This window comes from Hibiscus syriacus, unplaced genomic scaffold, assembly GCF_006381635.1.
Source record: "Hibiscus syriacus cultivar Baekdansim isolate YM2019G1 unplaced genomic scaffold, ASM638163v2 tig00110678_pilon, whole genome shotgun sequence".
Lineage (NCBI taxonomy): Eukaryota > Viridiplantae > Streptophyta > Magnoliopsida > Malvales > Malvaceae > Hibiscus > Hibiscus syriacus.
This window is the reverse complement of record NW_024062822.1, coordinates 1,868,962-1,889,714: the sequence shown is the minus strand read 5'-3', so window position 1 is coordinate 1,889,714 and position 20,753 is coordinate 1,868,962. Positions and strand designations below refer to the sequence as shown.

The 20,753-nt window shown below is 33.0% G+C and overlaps 1 protein-coding gene and 2 pseudogenes across 1 annotated transcript in view; 1 reads left to right on the top strand and 2 right to left on the bottom strand.

Moving 5' to 3' along the window:
• Nucleotides 1-1,382: 1,382 nt before the first annotated feature.
• LOC120138213 lies at nt 1,383-6,303 on the bottom strand (annotated as a pseudogene).
• Nucleotides 6,304-6,401: 98 nt separating this feature from the next.
• On the top strand, nt 6,402-8,748 carry LOC120138212 (annotated as a pseudogene).
• Nucleotides 8,749-14,432: 5,684 nt separating this feature from the next.
• LOC120138238 (adenylyl-sulfate kinase 3-like) overlaps nt 14,433-20,753 on the bottom strand; it is a 21,132-nt gene continuing 14,811 nt past the window's right edge. Inside the window, exons 4-7 of the mRNA XM_039153775.1 lie at nt 15,224-15,342; nt 15,014-15,098; nt 14,884-14,930; nt 14,433-14,575 (exon numbers count right to left, since the gene is read on the bottom strand). Of these exons, the coding sequence (XP_039009706.1) occupies nt 14,477-14,575; nt 14,884-14,930; nt 15,014-15,098; nt 15,224-15,342 (350 nt within the window). The 3' untranslated portion in view covers nt 14,433-14,476. The remainder of the gene's footprint in view (nt 14,576-14,883; nt 14,931-15,013; nt 15,099-15,223; nt 15,343-20,753) is intronic.

Sequence of the window (20,753 nt, the reverse complement as noted above, 5' to 3'; positions counted from 1 at the left end):
AAGCCGAAAAAAATTTCTACAAAACAATAAACATACCAAGTATACCAAAAACACTGTGAAGATATACCAAAAACAATAAACATAAAAAGTAGTAGTTTATTCTTGAAACTAAAATTTGCAACACTGTTTTGTCTTTTGGTTGAAATGAAAATCGCAACGAGAGAATGACTGTCGCAACGAGAGAAATGAAAATCACAACGAGAGAATCGCAACGCGAAATGAAAATCGCAACGAGAGAGTCGCAACGCGAAATGAAAATCGCAATGCGATTTTGGTTTCGCGTTGCGATTCTCTCGTTGCGATTTTCATTTCGCGTTGCGATTCTCTCGTTGCGATTTTCATTTTTCTCGCTCTCGTTGCGATTTTCATTTTCTCGTTGCAGATAGTCATTTTCACGTTGCGATCTCATTATCTCGTTGCGACTCTTCTGCAAATTGAAACTTGAATGGATTGCATTACTTCAACCAAAAGACAGAACAAAGACAATACAAATACTAACTTGAAAATCGCAACGAGAGAATAGCAACGCGAAATGAAAATCGCAACGAGAGAATCGTAACGCGAAATGAAATCTAAGTGAAATGGTTAATCTATTATTGAAATGACCAGTAAACTTATCATCAGTTTCAATATGAAAAAACCTACAATAATGCAAAAATTTCAAAATAAAAATAATTAAAAAAAAACTAACCCTCGGAGGTTGATTTTCCATTTCTGAATATTGTGAGGGATTTCGCCGGAGATGGGGACGGAAATCTTCGGAGATGGGGACCGGATTTCGCCGTAGAGAGTGAGAGATGGAGATGGGACTGAGTTGTGATTTTAGGTTTTAGGTTATGAGTTGCGATTACGGGATTTTGTCTTAATATTCGTTTTTGTAATTTGAAAATAAAATACGCGTAGCGATTATAATGGCGCTTTAAAAATCGCGTTGCGATTTACGGATACGCGTTGCGATTTTACGTATTGTCGTTGCGATTTACGGATACGCGTTGCGATATACGGATACGCATTGCGATTTACGGATACGCGTTGCGATTTACGGATACACGTTGCGATTTACGGATACGCGTTGCGATTTATGTGTTCGCGTTGCGATTTTCATATTCGCGTTGCGATTCTGGAAAATCGCAATGCGAATTTGTACTATCGCATTGCGATTGTCAAGAATCGCGTTGCGATTTTGGAAACTGATTTGCGATTCTGGGGATCGCGTTGCGATTTTTATTTCACGTTGCGATTTTGTTGGTCATTTTGGCAAATCCAAAAAAAGTTGGTTAAAATCGTATATTATAAGGCATTTTTGGTCACTGAGGCGATTTTCTCAATATACAAACTTAATTATCCAAAAAAAAATATATACAAACTTGAGAATCGCTAATCATGGAAAGAATATTGACGATCAAAACTTACCAGGGGTTCTTATCAAAAATAGAAAAAAGAACTCACCAGAGGTTTGTCGTTGTCATCCACAGAAACCTTCTCCATAGCTGATAGTGTCGTCAAGCCACCAACAACTCCACCAAAAACAGTATGTTTGAAGTTTAAATGATTTGCAGATTTGTAGAGGATGAAAAACTGTGAACCATTCGAGTGAGGGCCACTGTTAGCCATACTAGCAACTCCTCTTCCTGAGTGAAGCAACTTAGTGTTCAATTCATCATTAAAAGGCTTTCCCCGTATAGATTCACCCCCTCTCCCAGTACCACTTGGATCACCACCTTGAATCATAAAATTCCTAGAAACCAGAGAATAACTTCATCAGTATGAGTCGATAATGTTAAGCCAAGTGATGAAAAACAGTACACGGTGTTTGAACTGAGCGATTAGCACCATACCAAATGTTTCCATGGAAGGCCACACCATCGTAATAGCCACGTTCACAAAGGGTGATGAAATTCTCACGTCCTCGGAGTAATATCACAGTGCAGCTCAATGTTCAAATCACTATGTGTTGCATGCAGCTGAACATAACCCTTCTTTTTGGGGGTTTTTTCAACTTTAACATACTCAAATTCATTTTTAGAGACTGGATCATAATTGGTAGAAGTGAAGGATCGTGAAGCAGCACCAGTTGTGAACAGGGGCATGGCTGAGGGTGTGCAAAGTGCGCGACGGCACAGGACCCCGAAATCGAGTATATCTATCAATTGTTGCTATAAGAAGCCCTAAAAAATAGGGGACCCAAAAAATAGGAGCCCCTATCAATTGTTATCATAAGAAGCCCCAAAATAGGGCTCAAAAATAAGTTCGAGATCTAAAACCTAGCCATGGCCCTGGTTGTGAAACAACTCTTCACCTGATAAAAAGATACAATGTTTACATTGAAGGTTAAATTGGATAGAGATATCTTGAGGCATTTTGTACAAACTAAAAACCCATCCCGATCTGCAATGATGACCAAGAATATCCACAACCACAAACATCTTCATTAAGGAATGATCATTTTCAATTTTCTAGATAATCAATATACAAATTCTCAAATAAGCTTACCACTTTCAAGGATTCATAATAGAATCATAATTATCACATGTCACTATGACCAGAATGTCTAATCAACAATTTGACACCAAAAAAGGTCTCTGAAGAGTACTCACACACAGAATGGGATAGAAACTCAAACAATGATAAACATGGCACTAGTTTAGGATGAAATGAAGCTCTATGATAAGTGGTAAAGCCCAAAAGAAAAGGCAAGAACCAAGGAATTTACCATCTTAGCATTCACATGTGTCCTCTCTCCAGCCATGTGCACAGCAATCTGAGCAGCCGTTTTATCACTTGATGCAGTTTTTGCTGCTGCTGCACTTCTACCATGTACTGAAGCAGATGCAGAATCTACAATACTAAATGCCGATTGACTTTTACTCTCCCCATTTGCATCCGACTTAGAATCCTCTTTGATAAGAGATCTGGCAGCTAAAATGGCAGCAAGAGCAGCATCCCTCTCGTTTTGAGCCTTACGGCACCACTCCCAAGCAGAGCAGTTTGCTTCGCTTTGTCGGTTCCATGCTCTGCTAGCATCTGTTTGATATCTCCAGCAACACTTATAAGTTGGAACTGAGCACGTTTTCCTAGTGACAAATGTAATACCTTCATCATCAACCTTCAAACTATTTTTGACATGATCAAAATCTAGGGTATCCTTACTGTCTAGTGCATTAGGATTCTGCAGAACATAAGCAGCAAAACAAGAAGCATCTTACAATCATGATATCACACTCACAAACCAAATAATAATGTGTTCAGGAAAGATAAATAGAAAATAAATTAAATGTACTGCTAACCTGAATTGTAATTATATTTTCCTTAGTGAAAGGCTCATCTGTAAGAAGTTCTTTCCAGTTTTTGGTCTTGATGTTTAATTCTTTAATTGCCTGCAATAGGAACAAGAAGGAAGAACATTATAGTGCTTTAACAAACCAAATATAAGAGGAAAACCTTGGCAACAAGAAAAAAATTATACCTCATAACAGAACACATTTCCCGAAGTCTTCACAGCAACTATGTGTGCGTACTCGGTAAATACATTGTTCAGAACGGGGCAATGATGCTCTCCTGTACGAATGGAAGGCACAATTTAATATCCTCGAGGCATCAAAAGTAAACCAAACATGAAAAGATTAAAGACATTGAAAATAAAGTTATTCTAAAAAATGTAAAATCTAAAAGAAAAACAATCAGTATACCAACACATCTGCACAGAAAACAAGAAAGCGAAACATGACAAACTAAATGACAACAGTCATAAGAAGAACTAGATCATTACAGCAAGGTTTACATGTATTACGTATGAGACTTAATGGCCTTTATTCACACAACCATCAAAGAGAATTTCAAACATTTATTCCATTTCTCAATTAGTTGAAGTTGATCTTAAAAATAAGTGATTTCAATCTATAATAGGATTTATTACCATGTGCACTTTCCCCTACTACCCTTCATTACCAACTTCACAATAATGGGAGAAGGTTGTTTTGACATAAACTACAAAAATTATAATGTGACACTGTAGAACAAAGTTGTTAAATAGAAGAGTCTACTTCCAACTCCTTTATATTTTTAGGTCAAAATTTAAAAAAGAGAAAGTGTATTCTAGTCTGGCAGGACATTAACTACATAAACTAATAAAAGAGCAGGGAATAATTTCCAAAGCTGGCAGAAGTTGCATTCTTTACAAACCAGTTTATAGAGAAATGAGAATAACCTAAATATAACATGCAACAACCATCCTGTGGTTTTGTCTATGCAACCCAAAGTAACTATATAACATCTAAAATTCATATGCCATAACTAAAAGAATAGACACACACTCAAGTTCTACCTTGTTGAGAAAGTTATAAAGAGTCAAGTAAAGGATAGAGTACTAAAATCTTGTCTTTCTTAACATTGCTGTATCATGTGCAAAGAATACATCCTCCATTAGTCTCATGCACCAAATGAATCTAGAAATCTATTAATGCAATCTAAATGTAAAACAAACATGGAATAACATCTTTATTACAGAATATTTTGTACTAAAAGGAAGAATATTTCAAAAAAGCAAGGCCCTTTCAAAATGAACTTTACAAATTTTACTTCTAAATCTAAAGCATGCCTTGCTGACAAATCACAGTGACAATATATCATATAGCTGCTCAAGTACTTCAAATGGTTCATTTTATTAAAAATACGAATTCGTAAAAAAAAACCCTAAGCTTCAGAATTCTTGTGGGAAGTAAGATTGATAAGATCCTCTTGCTTCAATGCATCCCCAGTAACCGGATGTTTCCCATACTTCCTAACATAAGGAATTATATTCCTTCACCAGAAAACAATGAATAAACCTTAATTGCACTTACACTTACAGATATATCAAGCTAAAATAATTCAAATTGAAAATAAAAATATACCAACATCAAATCGAAGACGCTGCCATCCTTAGTGCATACAGGCAACTCAAAGGGCGCGAATGTAAGACTGAATGAGAAAACGAAAAAGGAAAAAAAAGTTAAAATTTTGCAACTAAATAAGCATGAACTTTATATAGATACAAGCAAATATGGGAACGGAAAGAAAGGCATACGCGTAGCAATAGAAGGGAAGGCGTTTGAAAGGGGCACGATCCTCTTTGGATTTAGCGCCGCCCCACTCGGTAGCCCATTCCGTTTTCGTTATGAACATTCGATCCTTGCTGTGCTTTTTCTTCCCCGTCTTCACGAACTTCTCTGGGACGATTTAATTGCGTTGGGTGCTAGGGTTTATGATTTGGGGGAGCGGGAATTGGATCGTTTTCTGATTTAGAGATTATGGAGGGAGGTTTTGACTTTTGACCGTTTTGAGACGGTGAGTTCCTGCCGAGTGCCTGATCCGATGATTACCGACTTTTTGAATTGGCAAAAAGACCCAATTGAAAGCCCGTTAAACTATTGGGCTTTCTAAACAAATTAAGACTTTATGATATGTGAGGTTTATTTATTTTTTTTTGAAAAATTTTGCTGTGATCATTGAAATAAAATAAAAATAATTTTAGATTTGAATTTTAAAATATTACATATTAAAAATTTTAAAATTTTAAATATTAAATAATTAAATTTAAAAAATTAAGAAAGATGATGTTTAATTTAACAAGTATTCAAATTAGTAGAGATTGAAATTACCATTACATAAAAATTTGGGGGTGTGTGCCTCTCTCTTACTCTTAGAGTGTGTTTGGATCAAGGATTTTATCATTCTCGACCGTCATTTTTTTTCCTGATTAAAGATGTCCATGTTTAGTTGTGTAAGATTCACAAGTGAGGGTAATCTTTCAATATCAACATTACATATTAGGGTTTTTATTCCTGGGAATGTTATTCCCACAGGTGTCTTAGGTATTTTTTCATTCCCTTAAATACCCTTATTTTCCCGTTTGTCTCTGTATATGTTCTTCTTCCCGCGAGCTTGACACTGCAAAAAATTTCGTTTTCCCAGTGAGATTCTCCCGGTAAGATTACTTCTTACTCCCTTTGTTTTATTTTCTCAGCAGTAAAATTCATCGTTTTATATGAAATATGGGTTTGTTCTGTTTTCTGTTTTCATTCGTATTATATGACTCTATGACTTCAGCAAACGCGTTCTGATTCATCAACACCTTCTTCTTCTTTTCCTAATCTCTTATAATATTCACCTTCTTCTTTTTTTCCTAATCTCTTATATTATTCACCTTCTAGATGTAGACTCAAAATCAAATATTTTTCATATAAAACCAAAGAAAAATGCTTGTGCTTTCCCATCCTCAAAGCAAAGTAACAACCCATTCATTGTATGAACTGCTCTCTCCATGGTTCTTCCAGTTTGATTTCGATAAAAATGGTGGAAGAAACTAACCAACCCGAATTTCAATCCTCTGCATCAACCACCGTAGTCAAACGAAAATCCTCATGGCCGTCCGTTCTCCGTTGGATTCCGATATCTACCGATCAAATCATCGCCGCCGAGAAACACCTTCTCTCCCTCGTCAAGTATGTAAACCTTCAATTCTGTTTGCTTATCAATTTACTTTGGATTCCCTAAGCTTATGTTTTAAAAAGCTGGAAACTTCGATTGCACATTAATTGAATTCTCATAGTATTTCATATAATTCTTTTGTTCTTTTTAATTTGGATTATCATAGTTATACTTTTAATACTGAAAGCTTTATACTGAGAAGGAGATAGGTTAATCAAGAATAAGACAAAGAAAACATATGCCCATGGTAGAAGTTCAACATGTTTTGTACAAAATAAATGCAAGTGATTGAATTTCATTATCAACATATTTTCTATGTAATTTTAGGCTTCTGTAATGATATACATTCTACCTTTTTAATATGCTGCAACCTGCCATGTGGGAATTTGATTACCAAATAACTTAAGGTGGTTTATATTGTAATGATGTGTGTTTTACTTTCTGTAAAATATTAGCCAAGACAATGATTTGTTAAGCTTTGGGCATTGTTTTCTTGATGGGAAGCTTTGGAGCAGGGAGTGAATATCCTATGTTCATTTATCTGTACTGATGCATGTTCTACTGCCTGTAAAATATTAGCCAAGACAATGAAAATAGATCAGTATGAACCTGTTGTCTGAAGAAGAATCTGCAAAGTTAAAGGATAATTCTTTTTACAGTTATGATATTTATGCTTGTATAAAGGGGAATTGAGGGCTAAGGGTTGGAATAATGCAGGAATTAGGATGGACATGGAGATGGAGAGTTGGGTTTTTGAGTGTAACAGATTGTTGGAGGTGGTGATGGTGGAGTTCTTAGGGAGATTTCTCGGCACAGCTCCGTTGAGCACATTGATATATGTGAAATAGATAAGATGGTTATAGATGTATGTTGTATTTTAGTATCTATTATTGTTTCATTTTCCTTTTACCTTTTGTATGAAAACGCTCATTTAGTATCCATATATAACTTTTTTATAGGTTTCCAAGAAGTTCTTTCCAGAATTAGCTGTTGGATTTGAGGACCCTCGTGTTCATCTTCATGTTAGTGATGGTATGTGAAAGCAATATTGAATATTTTATGTGTTTCATTTATACTCTTTTTTTATGTGAATTTTTTGTCGAGTGGTCAAGCATGATGCTTTAATTCCCAAACTGATGTTTTACTTGCATATAATCTTAACAGCTATTGAGTTTCTTCGTGATGTTCCAAAAGCGAAGTATGATGCGATCATTGTTGATTCATCAGATCCTGTAGGCACGTTGTAATGTATGATCTGATAAAATTTTATTTTTAGCATTGATGGTTTCTTAAAGAACATTTACATGGTATTTTTGCTTTTAAGACTCAACATCATTCAAGCTTTTACTCCTTCGGTTTGCAATTTAGGTCCTGCTCAAGAGCTTGTAGAAAAACCATTTTTGAGACTATAGCTCAAGCATTAAGGCCTGGTGGTGTCCTCTGTAACATGGACAAGTGTTCCCACTTATCCTAGGCATTTAATTAAGCTGTTGTTTCCCCTTGGTTCTCTTTTAGATATTAATGATGCTTTTGACAATGGTAATTTTATATGGTATCATTTACCAATTGCAGACTTGTCTTCGAATCATAGCCTATCTCATTTCCAACTTCTGACTTCTGTTTTCCTTTTCTTTTGCAATGCAGTGGTGTGATTGGTTTCCTGTAATGCTCCACAGAGGGACTAGTGGTTGATTTTCTAAACCCCATAAACCCTATTGAGAAGCTAGATGGAGCTTACCATCATAAGAGAGAACTTAGATTTTACAACTCTGAGGTGAGAACTCATTTCATCAAGTTCAGTTTTCACTCTTTCACTCTTCTGCAGAGTACCTGGTATTTACTTTTGTTATGAACATTGACTCCTTGAAGTTATTATAGTTTGTTTCGTGCAAGGAAATGAACCCCATCGAGTTAGAGTGATGGTCCATTTTATTTCTCGATGGCTTCGCATCTTGGCATGCAAAGTCTGATCTCTTTTACTGTAATTTCTTTTGTGATCTAACCATTTTATGGTAGAAATAAAATATTTATTCTCTATTGACAGATGCATAGGGCTGCTTTTGCATTGCCTCCATTCTTGAAGAGGGAGGTGAGGCTACTTCGAGACTGATGCGGCGGAACAAGGAACTTGCCTATCCTTAAGCAAATATGTAGACTTGCGATTAGTTAACTTATTCCCATAAACTGAAATACTTTCATTCAGGACATAGGCAGTAAATAAATGTTTTCAACATGTAGGTGCAACTGGAGCCATTCTAGTATGTATTATGGTTTTATTTCAAGGAACCTCTATCTAACTTTGTTAAAATGGCACCTACAATCCCTATCTCAACATTACTAGATCGAGTGTTCTTGACATGCCACATTTATTTGCCTAAAACCAACAGATCTTACTGGAAAATAACCTCTAAGCTACAGAAAACATGCTAGTATTTGACATTGCACTGACTTGCCAACTTCTACAAACGATATTACCGGTTTACGAGTAAAAAGGCAAAACAAACACATGCATTTCATATCACCTAAAGCAAAACACATATCATAACATACCTCAATTTCAATCATTGGGATGTCATGAGCACTGTTTTCTGCAATGTTTGTTGAAGCATCATATCATCAGCCATTGTTACCAAAGTTAATTTTTCTATAGAAAATAAGGTCTCTAGCGTAAAACTGAACAAGGGAAAGTTGAGTTTGTTTACTTAATGAATCGATTAAACAAATCCATAAAAAATCATTCCCTATTATCAACTAATACATTATTTATATACCTCAATTTCAGTTTTTGGGATGTCCAAAGAATATTGCTGAGCTCGACTCGAAAATTCTGAAATGGAGCTCGATTTGACTTGAAGATTCTTAGATAACAAAAATCATTTACATCTTTTTATTATTATGAATATCTATGAAGAATTTTCACAATGTAAACATTTAGTTAAATGTTTATGTAAAATTTTAATATATTTTTAAATAAATTATGTAAAATTTAATATTAATTAAAATTAAAATAATACATTATATATTTAAATACTCAAGTAATATATTATCAACAAATAGAATTTTTATATAAATAATTTTTATTTAAATATTTAGAATTTCACTTGTTAAAAACTATAGAACAATGACAATTTGGTAAAATATACATTTCAGTAATCTTTTATTCCTTCAACCAAACATTGTAATCTTACATTCCTGTCAAACCAACCAAACACAGTAATGTAACATTCCAGTAATCATATTCCCTGGTAATCTTTTATTACCACTGGTAATCTTTTATTACTACTGGTAATCTTACATTCCGTGAACCAAACGTACCCTTAATACCTATGTCATTAGTGACTATCCATCTAATCAATATCCTCTCCAATCTTTCAACTTGTGTTTTGTCCTCATAGAGTGTAATATGACTTATAATTGTATTTAAATGTGTAATGTCAAAAATTAATTCCTCAATATTTTTTGAATGATCATTTTTGTCCTTTTTTAAAAATATTTTAACCCTCAACGTTTGAATTTTTTTGTCAAAGTTACTCATACTGGATGGGAAACTTTAATTGACTAATGATCAATACATGTTGTTGACATAACATTTATATATGTACCAAATTGCTTATGTGGTACATGTCACATCAATTAAGGTGATAATATGATATGTACCGTATCACCTAAGATAATTATATGATATGTGTCACGTCAATAATTAAGCACATGTAAAAATGACATGTCAACAATTAAGCATACGTGAAAACGTTGCATTAACAACATGTGTGGATTATTAGTTAACTAACTGTTTCTATCTGACATAGACTATTTTGACTAAAAAAATAGTCAAAATGCTAAAAAAATGCTAAAGTAACTATACTAAATCTCATACTTATAATTGTCCAGGCCTTCAAATTCAACTATCTTACCCATTTTAGAGGAAAGAATGAAATTCTAAAAAAATGTTCATTTTGTGGGTCATTAACGTATTTCTAAATCAGTTGTTGGCCTTTAACTTTCCAATAAGTTCTTTTTCGTCTTTAAAAAGTTAAAGCTGAAGATAGCATAGTTGAAAGCAAAGTCAACTCTTTTTGTTATCAAGAGGTGAAAGATAAACAAAGTCATTAAACTTTGGTTGTGCCAAAGATTTTGTTGAATCTATTAACCACCAAAAGTGTCATCTTTGAAATTATACAACAATGAAACTACCCCTTATATTTTATAACGAGCAAACCAATAAAAGGACGGCAGTCTCAACCACTCAACCCTTACCTTCACTTGCACTCCACACTCCAGCCTTTCTCCTTTAAAGCTGAAAGAGATAGTTTCTGAATTTTTCTGATCAATATTTCTTTTGAAGATGGCAGTGGTGCTGGCAATGGTGATTGATGGCTTGGGATTGCTTGTTAACACTCTCCAGGGCATGCAAGAGAGGCGGTTCTCAGCAACTTATGATGCTGTGAGTTCAGCTGTTACGTCCATTACAATGGCATTTGTTGTCTGCCTTTTGTCCATTCATAGGCATGCAAGACCAGGGATTGGTATTGGTTTTTACTTCACTTGACCATTGGTTCCCTCTCCGTTTCCATCCTTAATTTCCATTATTGAAATTTTAATAGTGTCCTTCTCTTTAAGATCATGTTGTTTTATGGCACTGTTTATTGCTGCAGTTCAAGCTTTTTATACTGATCAACAAGAATATGTTTGTGTGTGTTATATCAACATTTCTTTTCATGGATTCATGCATTTTCCAAGTTGCAGTGTGGTCGTTAGGTATAAACTTTGCTGCTGTTCAAGCTTATTCTGGTTGGTTCTTGCATAGCAGACCCGAAGTTAGAAACTGAAGATATGCAATACTGATTCTGGCCTTATAGGAAGAAGAAAACGTATAGACCGGTTGTCTGTGCAAAATTAAGATCAAAAGGCGATTTTCCCCAAAAATCACATTTTCCTTTTATATTTCACTCTCACCCATTCAGATATATTTTTTTATCTAATACCCTTTGCACAAAGACGCGGCCCATGTACCGAGCCTTACGCTGATGTGGCGCCACGTGGAATAAGACGCAGCTCATGCACCGCGCCTTATGTGATCGTGTAAAAATTAGGTGCTAATTTAGTAAATATTTTTAAAATAATGACTAATATGTTAATTTTTCAGCTCATGCACCGCGCCTTATGTGATCGTGTAAAAATTAGGTGCTAATTTAGTAAATATTTTTAAAATAATGACTAATATGTTAATATTTTTTTGTTAGGATGATTTTTGTGTAAAAACATCAATTTTTTTTAATTTGCCAAAAAAACTTTCTACATTAAAATCTTTTAAATATTCTTTTACAAATTATTTTGTAATTCGACAAAATTTAATTTTTTCATGAAATTACACAATACATATAATCTAGTATAGTAAAACTTTAAATGTAAGTAATTTAAAATATGAATAATTTTATAAAAGTTTTATAACTAGTATTTATTATATGATGATGATAAAAACAATAAGAAATATTTTATAATTTAAAAATAATAAATTTTATATATTTTTGAAAAAAAATTATTGAATTTTATAATTAATTGTTTAAAAATAAAAAAAATATTAAAATAAACTTTTAATTACAATTGCGGGATCAAATGAATTATTATTCATTATTTATTATTTTTTAACAACAGTTAATATTGTTTATTCATTTTTAATAATGAATGAATAATAATTCATTTGATCCTGCAATTATAATTAAAAATTTATTTGATCTTGCAGTTTTAATTAAAAGTTTATTTGATCCCACAGTTTTAATTAAATATTTATTTGATCCCGCAATTCTAATTTTATTAAAAAAGAATAAACATTATTAACTGTTGTTAAAAAATAATAATTAATGAATAATAATTTATTTGATCCTGCAATTGTAATTAAAAGTTTATTTTAATATTTTTTATATTTTTAAATAATTAATTTTAAAAGTCAATAAATTTTTCAAAAATATATGAAATCTATAATTTTTTAAATTATAAAATATTTTTTTCACCATCATCATTTTGTAAAAGAAATACTAGTTATAAAACTTTTATAAAATTATTCATATTTTAAATTACTTACCCTCAAAATTTTTATATACTAAATTATACGTATTGTGTAATTTCATGAAAAAAAATCAAAATTTTTCAAGTTATAAAATCATTTGAAAAAGAATATTTAAAGATTTTAATACATAAAGCTTTTTTCACACACAAAATAAGTAAAAAAAATTGACTTTTTATATAAAAATTACCCTTATAAAAATATTTATATATTAGGCACAATTTTAAAAAAATTACAAAACTAACACTCAATTTTTATGGCATATGGTGCGGTTAATAGACCTCGCCTTTTGACACATGGTATAAGGCGCGGTGCATGAGTTTCACCTTCTTGCAAAGGGTGTTAAATCGAAAAATATATTTAATAGAGTGTCTAACAGAAAAATATAAAAGGAAAAAGGTGATTTTTGTGGAGAATCACCAGATCAAAAGGGGATGGTTTTGCACAATAATTGATATGCAGTTGACACTTTTTTTATATGATTAGACTGGTAGTTGGGTAGATGAGCATGCTTTCGGTTCTTTTATTAGGTTTGAAATCAAGAAACCTATATATTTAGCTATTACTTTGTGTCAAAAAAAAAAATCTCTTAAACTCAAGTATTAAACAGTTTGATATCGATTAAATAGGTATAATGTATACAGAATTTTTACACAAAAAACCTCATCCGTACCCATCAAAATGAGGTGCAAACCTCTAGAACCGGGAGGGGAAAAAATAGTAATGCCTGGCTTTAACAGAGTTTTCGTGGGGATCACCAGACAAGTTTTATCTCACACCAGAGTATATCCCTGCCACGTGCTTCGGGAAATTAACTTAAAATTTTGAATATTATATTTATGTTAATATAGGGTAAATATAATAAATTAATTTTTAAATAAATCAATTTAAATTGAGTTAAACTAGAATAATTATAATGAATTATGTAAAATATAAATAAATTAAGAAACGATCCAAAATTAACATAAAAAAATTAATTAAAATGCAAATAATATAGAAAAGAACATGAACACAATATGTATATATATATCATGATAGTTAGTAACAATTAAAAGATGTACAATTATAATAATTTGAGCATAAAAATAATATGAAAATGTCACGAATATAATTTTTTTTTTAATTTTAATTATTATAAAAAATAGGTCATAGATTGAAATTTAAAACACGAAGTGAACATATAATTTTATTTAAATTAAAACACAATAATAAACTATACAAGATATAAAACAAATTAATTCATGATACAAAACATCATAAAAATAATAATTAAAGCACAGCAGAAATATAAATAAAACATGAATACTCCCATGTGTGTGAATATTTAATAAAATAAATTTTTGAAATTTATATTTTTGGTATATTTATAATACTTCAGATATACAAAATAATAAAAGCACCAACAAACAAAAATTTATCGTTTCTTTTTATCTTCTCTTTTTTTTCCGTTATAATAATAAATTCAAAAAAAAATCCTGGATTACTGCTATACAATCTGTAACACTTAAGTGCAGAGAAGAAATCAACAAATCTAAGGTAACGATCAGTGAAACCTTGAGATAGCCTTTTATTCAAAAAGCAGTCGTTACAAAGCTATAAAATACAAATTTATACACCAATGTAACAAACTTTAGTGCATCTTCATTTCTTCCTCTTAAAATGAATGAACCAATTCACTCACTACGAGTCTTTTAGAAGGCCTAATAAAGGGCACTAACAGTAATTAATCAAGCGATTAATTATCTAGTACACAATATGAACTACAGATAAAGGAAACAAGGAGTTTCCTTGATGCCAGAAACAGGATAAGGACATAGGAAACAAGGTTTCACTAATAAAGGAAACGAGAAACGTGCTTAGTCTAGAAAAAGGATCAAATTTAATGGATCCAGCATACTAATTTTACATATGATTATGGGAACCTGGAATTACTGGGTTTCTCTCTTGTTAGGCCTGCAGATACCCCTTCTCCTCCAGGTAAGATACCACAGTTTCAGCCATTTCGCATGGAGAAGCACAGATGTTTCCCTTTTGTGGCAATTCTAACTGCAATATAGGGGGGAAAGGGTTGAGCTTCAATTTAAACGTCGGAATATGAGATTCAAAGAAAACCAAAGTGGAAAGCATTGCCGTTCTGAAAACTAGTCTCAAGTATGGCCTTGACATCTATCATACTCATTTAACCATATCCATCCACAATACCACGCTAGCAAGTAAGCATGGACAGTCTTAAAGCCATTTCAAGATTTGTGCGAGCTGAATTTTTCATGTTCGGAGCATAAAGGATAGGTGGATCTTTGAGCAAATATGAGCCAATGCCAAACAAGAAAGGTACCCCAATAATATGCATATACCTCACAATTCAGGGGTGGTTCATACGGATCATCGATACCAGTAAAACCTACAAAAAGAATATGACATAAGCTGTTATTCAATATGAGCTTCTACCAATCTTCAGATACAAAAACCAATGGGGAGATGCACCTTTAATTTTTCCAGCTCTTGCAAGCTTGTATAGGCCTTTTGGGTCCCTTGCCTCGCATATTTGGAGTGACACATTCATGAACACCTGCATGAATCATTGCCGAGTATTTTCTTAGAGCAATGTAGAATAGAACCTTCTGATGCAAAGCCCTTTCTCATAAATAAGATCAAAGCTCTATATATTTCAGGTTTCTTAAAAGCAGCATGTACCTCAATGAAAGCTCCTTCCGGCAACAGTTCACGAGATGCATCCCTGTCTTTTCTGTAGGGAGATATTACACTGGCAATGCAGATGATGCCTGCATCAGCAAAGAGTTTCGCTACCTCTCCTGTAGGTAAACCACAAAAACAAGCTGTAACTTGTAACCATCAGAATAAGAGAGCAAAAGTGTCGTAACCGGTTTTCGCCCGGGCACGAATTTTTTTTTACTCGGCGGGAAAAGTGATGTGAATAAATGGTTTAAAATAATTTGGGAGTCGTCATCGGCCTTTCGGGTCAGGTAGGTCGAATACCTAAAAATCATCCTTTAAAAGAGTTTTTAAGAAAACATCGATTAAAAGATAAACTGATCTGCGTTTTAACCAAAAATTCGTTCTTTTTAATAATAAAAAGGGATTCGTGGTCGGTTACGTTTAGGGAATGATTAGCACCCCGACAACGCCCAAAATTGATACTTTTTAATTATAAATTGTCTCTATTATTGGAAATTTAAAAAATTCAAAATATATTTAATTTATAATCCTATTATTTTAAGATTATAACTATGAAAAATATACATTAATTTATATATATATTTATAAATAAAATATTTATTTATTTAGAAATATCAGAAAATGACTTCTAGGTGCCTTAAGACAGCTCTTTTCTTTGATATTAATAAATATTATAATAATTAAAAAATTTTATAATATTTAATTTTAAAATACCAGAATAGAACATCCAGTTGTATTAAGACTGTCCTTTTCTTTGATATTGAAAAATAAATAAATATTAAAATAAAAATAATTTATGACTATATAATAATAATAAAAATAATATTTAAATATATAAATAAAATTAAAACATAAATAAACAATAATAAAAATACGATTAGAACTATATATTTAAAAGAAATGAAAATATTTAAAATTAATTACTAAATTATAATCTAATAAAATTAAATACTTAATTTAATTAATTATTTAAAATTATAGGGATTAAACATGCTATTTTTTCTTATTTATTAATTTAGTGACTAAACTAAAATTATATAAAATTCGAAAATCAGATTAAAATAAATTAAAACATATGATTTGGGGTTAAAATAATAGTTAATAAAATTAGGGGACTAAATATGTTATCCTAAATATTTAAATACGGTTAAGGGCTAAAATAAATAAATAAATTTAGAGACCAAATTAAAAGGATTATAAATTCGATTTAGTGACTAAAATGTAAGGATTACAAGTTTAAGGGATTGCGGATGGGATTTAACCTTTAGTTAATTACACAAATAGCCCTCCTAAAACGACGTCGTTCGGGAAGGGCTATTTAAAGCCCGAAACGGCTGGCCCTTCGGGCCAGCTCTCTCATTTCAATTTATCATTCTCTCTCTAGCTGAGAGAGAATGATAATGCTCTCCCCTCTCTCTAGCTTCCCTCACCGGAGGGAAGCCGGCTATCGGACGACAGTCGTCTGCCGCCGTAATTCCCACCGCCGGCCATCGCATCCGGTGGCCGGAAAAATTTATTTTTACACTAGAATGTAGATCGGACCGTCTTAATGACGGTTCCGGTGTTCCTTTCTTTTAAATAGCTCCCGATCGGAGCAAATCTAAGAAAATACCTTCGGTATTTTTGGTTTTCCAGCGCCGTTTGGGGTTCTCCGGTAAGGTAAACTCCTCATTCTCTCTTCTCGGTTTGATTGCTAGTTGTTGTGAGTTGGTCTCTTTTTTTCCTTTTTGTATCTTTGCTCTCGGTTTTTTGGTTGCTCTTTCTATGGGGTTTTTTTTCTGTTCTCCGTTCTTCCTCTCTCCTTTTTTGTTGGCAGGGGACTCGGTGGCTTTTATAGCCACCACCGGTGATGGCTTCGGACCGGTCCAAAAGGGGTTCTTCGGTGAGTCACCGGACTTCCATTGGTGACTCACCGTTTGGGGGAGACGTGTGCGGCTGGAGTGGCTCTTTTGGAAGCCTTCGACGAGACGTGGCAACGGTGGAGATGGTGGGAGCAGCTGCGGCGGCCGCGTGGCCCTAGGGTATCATACCCTAGGGTTTGTATTTGGAGGAGTATGGGCCGTTGGATCTCTCAGATCCAACGGCTGAGATTGAGGCGGCGGCTAGAGCTAGGGTTTAAAAACCCTAGCTGAAACCACAAATGTTTAGGGTTTCCTTTTGGGTTTGGGCCGGTTATGGTTGGGCCTGGGATTTGGGCTTGTAACTATTATTTTTAATAATAATAATAATAATCTATATTATAATAATAATTATTATAATAATAATAATTATAATAATAATAATAAATAAAAATTGGTAAAAAAGTTAGTATCTTCAGCTGCCCCTATTTGCTTATTCTTGTGTTAACAAGAATAGGGCAAAGACGAAAAGATAATAATTTTTTTTATCCATTTGGCTTCACTTGATTATGATGGAGATGTTTGAATAAATTCTTCTCTTTCTTCAGATGAGTTCTTCTCATTATGAACTTTCCGCTGGGGATGATGTTGACCTATTTCCTTCTGTGATAGAGTCATTCAAAAGGTTGAATAAGCTCTTCTCATTATGAACTTTTTCTTTCTTTTTCATATGAGTTCTTCTCATTATGAACTTTCTCTGGAAAGGTTGATGCTAATATATCTTCTTCTGTGATAAAATTATGTAAAAGGTTGAACAAGCTCTTCTCATTGTGAACTTCTTCTTCTTCAAATGAGTTCTTCTCATTATGAACTTTCTCTGGAAAAGCTGATCCATCAAGTGATGGATTTGAGCAAAAGGTTGAACAAATTCTTCTCATTATGAATTTCTTCTTCTTCAGATGACGAGTTCTTCTCATTATGAACTCTACCTGGCAATGTTAATCCATCAAATGATGAATTTAAACAAAAGGTTGAACAAATTCTTCTCATTATGAACTTCTTCTTCCTTCTTCAGATGAGTTCTTCTTATTATGAACTCGAACTGGTAATGATGATCCATTGAATGATGAATTCAAGCAAAAAGTTGAACAAGTTCTTCTCATTATGAACTTCTTCTTCCTTCTTTAGATGAGTTCTTCTCATTATGAACTCTAACTGGTACTGCTGTTCCACTGAGTGATGAATTTAAGCAAAAAGTTGAACAAGTTCTTCTTATTATGAACTTTTTCTGGAAAAGCTGATCCATCAAATGATGGATTTGAGCAAAAGGTTGAACAAATTCTTCTCATTATGAATTTCTTCTTCCTTCTTCAGATGAGTTCTTCTCATTATGAACTTTCTCTGGAAAAGCTGATCCATCAAATGATGGATTTGAGCAAAAGGTTGAACAAATTCTTCTCATTATGAATTTCTTCTTCCTTCTTCAGATGAGTTCTTCTCATTATGAACTTTTTTCTGGAAAAGCTGATCCATCAAATGATGGATTTGAATCTTTGCTAAAATCTTTGAAATTCCTGTCGAAATTCAACATGGATGAGAATGAATGAAAATGCACCTATTTTTGCAAATGCCTAAATATGATGCATGAATGTTAAGTTATTTGATTTCAGATTGGTGAACTGAGTATTTCTTCAGTTGTAGAAACCCAATAAATCTTTCTTCTTCAAATCAGAGAATCTATCATCTTTGACAAATGTAGATGTAGATATAATGTCACAAAATCTCTTGAGAATAAAACTCAATAGTATAGGCTCTTGAAAAGCTTGCATTCCAACATGTTGATTCTGATAACAACTCATCTGATTATGAAGTGATCTTTCAAGATGATTTCGCAGATATCGATAGTTCTTTTAATACCGAGAAAATCTTGAATTCTGATTCTGATGAGGAGAGTAAACTGTTATACTTGAAAAGAAATGGGATTCTCAGAGGCTGAGGCTTCAATAGCCATGAAGAGATGTGGTTCAGATTCATCAATTATTTATATGTGATGCTCAAATGGCTAAGGCTGCTGACACACTTCTTCCGGTAAAAGATAGGAAGCCATTATGCATTGATCCCAATTACAAGAAAAGGTGAAACTTGGGCTATGATTTTGGGAAGGAATAAGCAGAAGAAACTTGAAAAGAAGCTTTAATGAAGACGATCATGCAGTTCATCTTTTAATTCCAATGATTGGTTCTGTGGTTCCTACCGAACCAGATCAGATAACTCAAAGAACACTTCCAGAAGATGCTATTGGGTCTCTTTATTTGTACTATGAGCAAATTCATCTTTCAAATCTAATGATTGGTTTTTAGGGTTCATACCAAACTAGATCAGATAACTCAAAGAACACTTCCAGAAGATGCTATTGGGTCTTCTTATTTCTACTATGAGCACATTCATCTTTCAAATCCAATGATTGGTTTTTGGGGTTCATACCAAACCAGATCAGATAACTCAAAGAACACTTCCAGAAGATGCTATTGGGTCTTCTTATTTCTACTATGAGCACATGGCACTTGCTCCAATTAATGTTGGACTGGAATATATAGTACTTATTCGATGTAGCAAAAGTATGTTCTTGATGAGTGCTGAAAATGGAATCTGGTATGGGTTGAAAAGAATAAAATGTTCCACTTGAATCTGATGAGGTGGAAATGCTTCTAGGTTTCCCTAAAAAAACATACACAAGGATCTGTATAGAGACATGTTCCATGGTGGTATCAAGTCCTGTCTCTTTTCTCTGGGATCAATGATGCAGAGGTTGCCTTTTACTGTCTTGGCATACTTTTGAAAACAGATGTGCAAGAACTGAATGATGATCGGTTGGAGTAATTGATGAGTAGTTTTAACGGACTCGACCTTTTTGTCGGTGGCATCCAGCGTAACAACCTTACTGGAAGAAATAAACATCATTGTGATGGGCTTGAAGATTTTTGTTGGTGCATTTACTTGCAATGATTGCTACAACAAACTGTCTCTTCTGCTGCTCCAATATATCCCATCTTTTCGAATCATGGAACGGTTTAGTTGACAAGAACTGAATGATGATCGGTTGGAGTAATTGATGAGTAGTTTTAACGGACTCGACCTTTTTGTCGGTGGCATCCAGCGTAACAACCTTACTGGAAGAAATAAACATCATTGTGATGGGCTTGAAGATTTTGTTGGTGCATTTACTTGCAATGATTGCTACAACAAACTGTCTCTTCTGCTGCTCCAATATATCCATCTTTTCGAATCATGGAACGGTTTAGTTGACAGTAAAACTTGTATCTTCAACTTTTGGAATACTGTAACCAATGTTACCCTATATAACCAGAGTGCAGATAATGACTTGTTCATGGCTTTATGATGGTGATAATTTGCTACTTTGTATTCCATGCCTTTAAAAGTAAAAGTGATATTCAGAAATCTTAAATTATTTCAAAATTATGTTAATCATTTACAAAATAAAAGAATAAATTGAATTTCAAAAATAAATTGAATCTCAAATAAATTGAACTTGGAATTTATTAATAAATAGATAGAATTGTATTCAAAGTTATGGCAAGCATAAGAATGATAAAAATTCAAATGACTCTCAACAAATTATTAGCATAAGTATTTCTAAATTAATCAAATTGACAATTTAGAGTAATGAT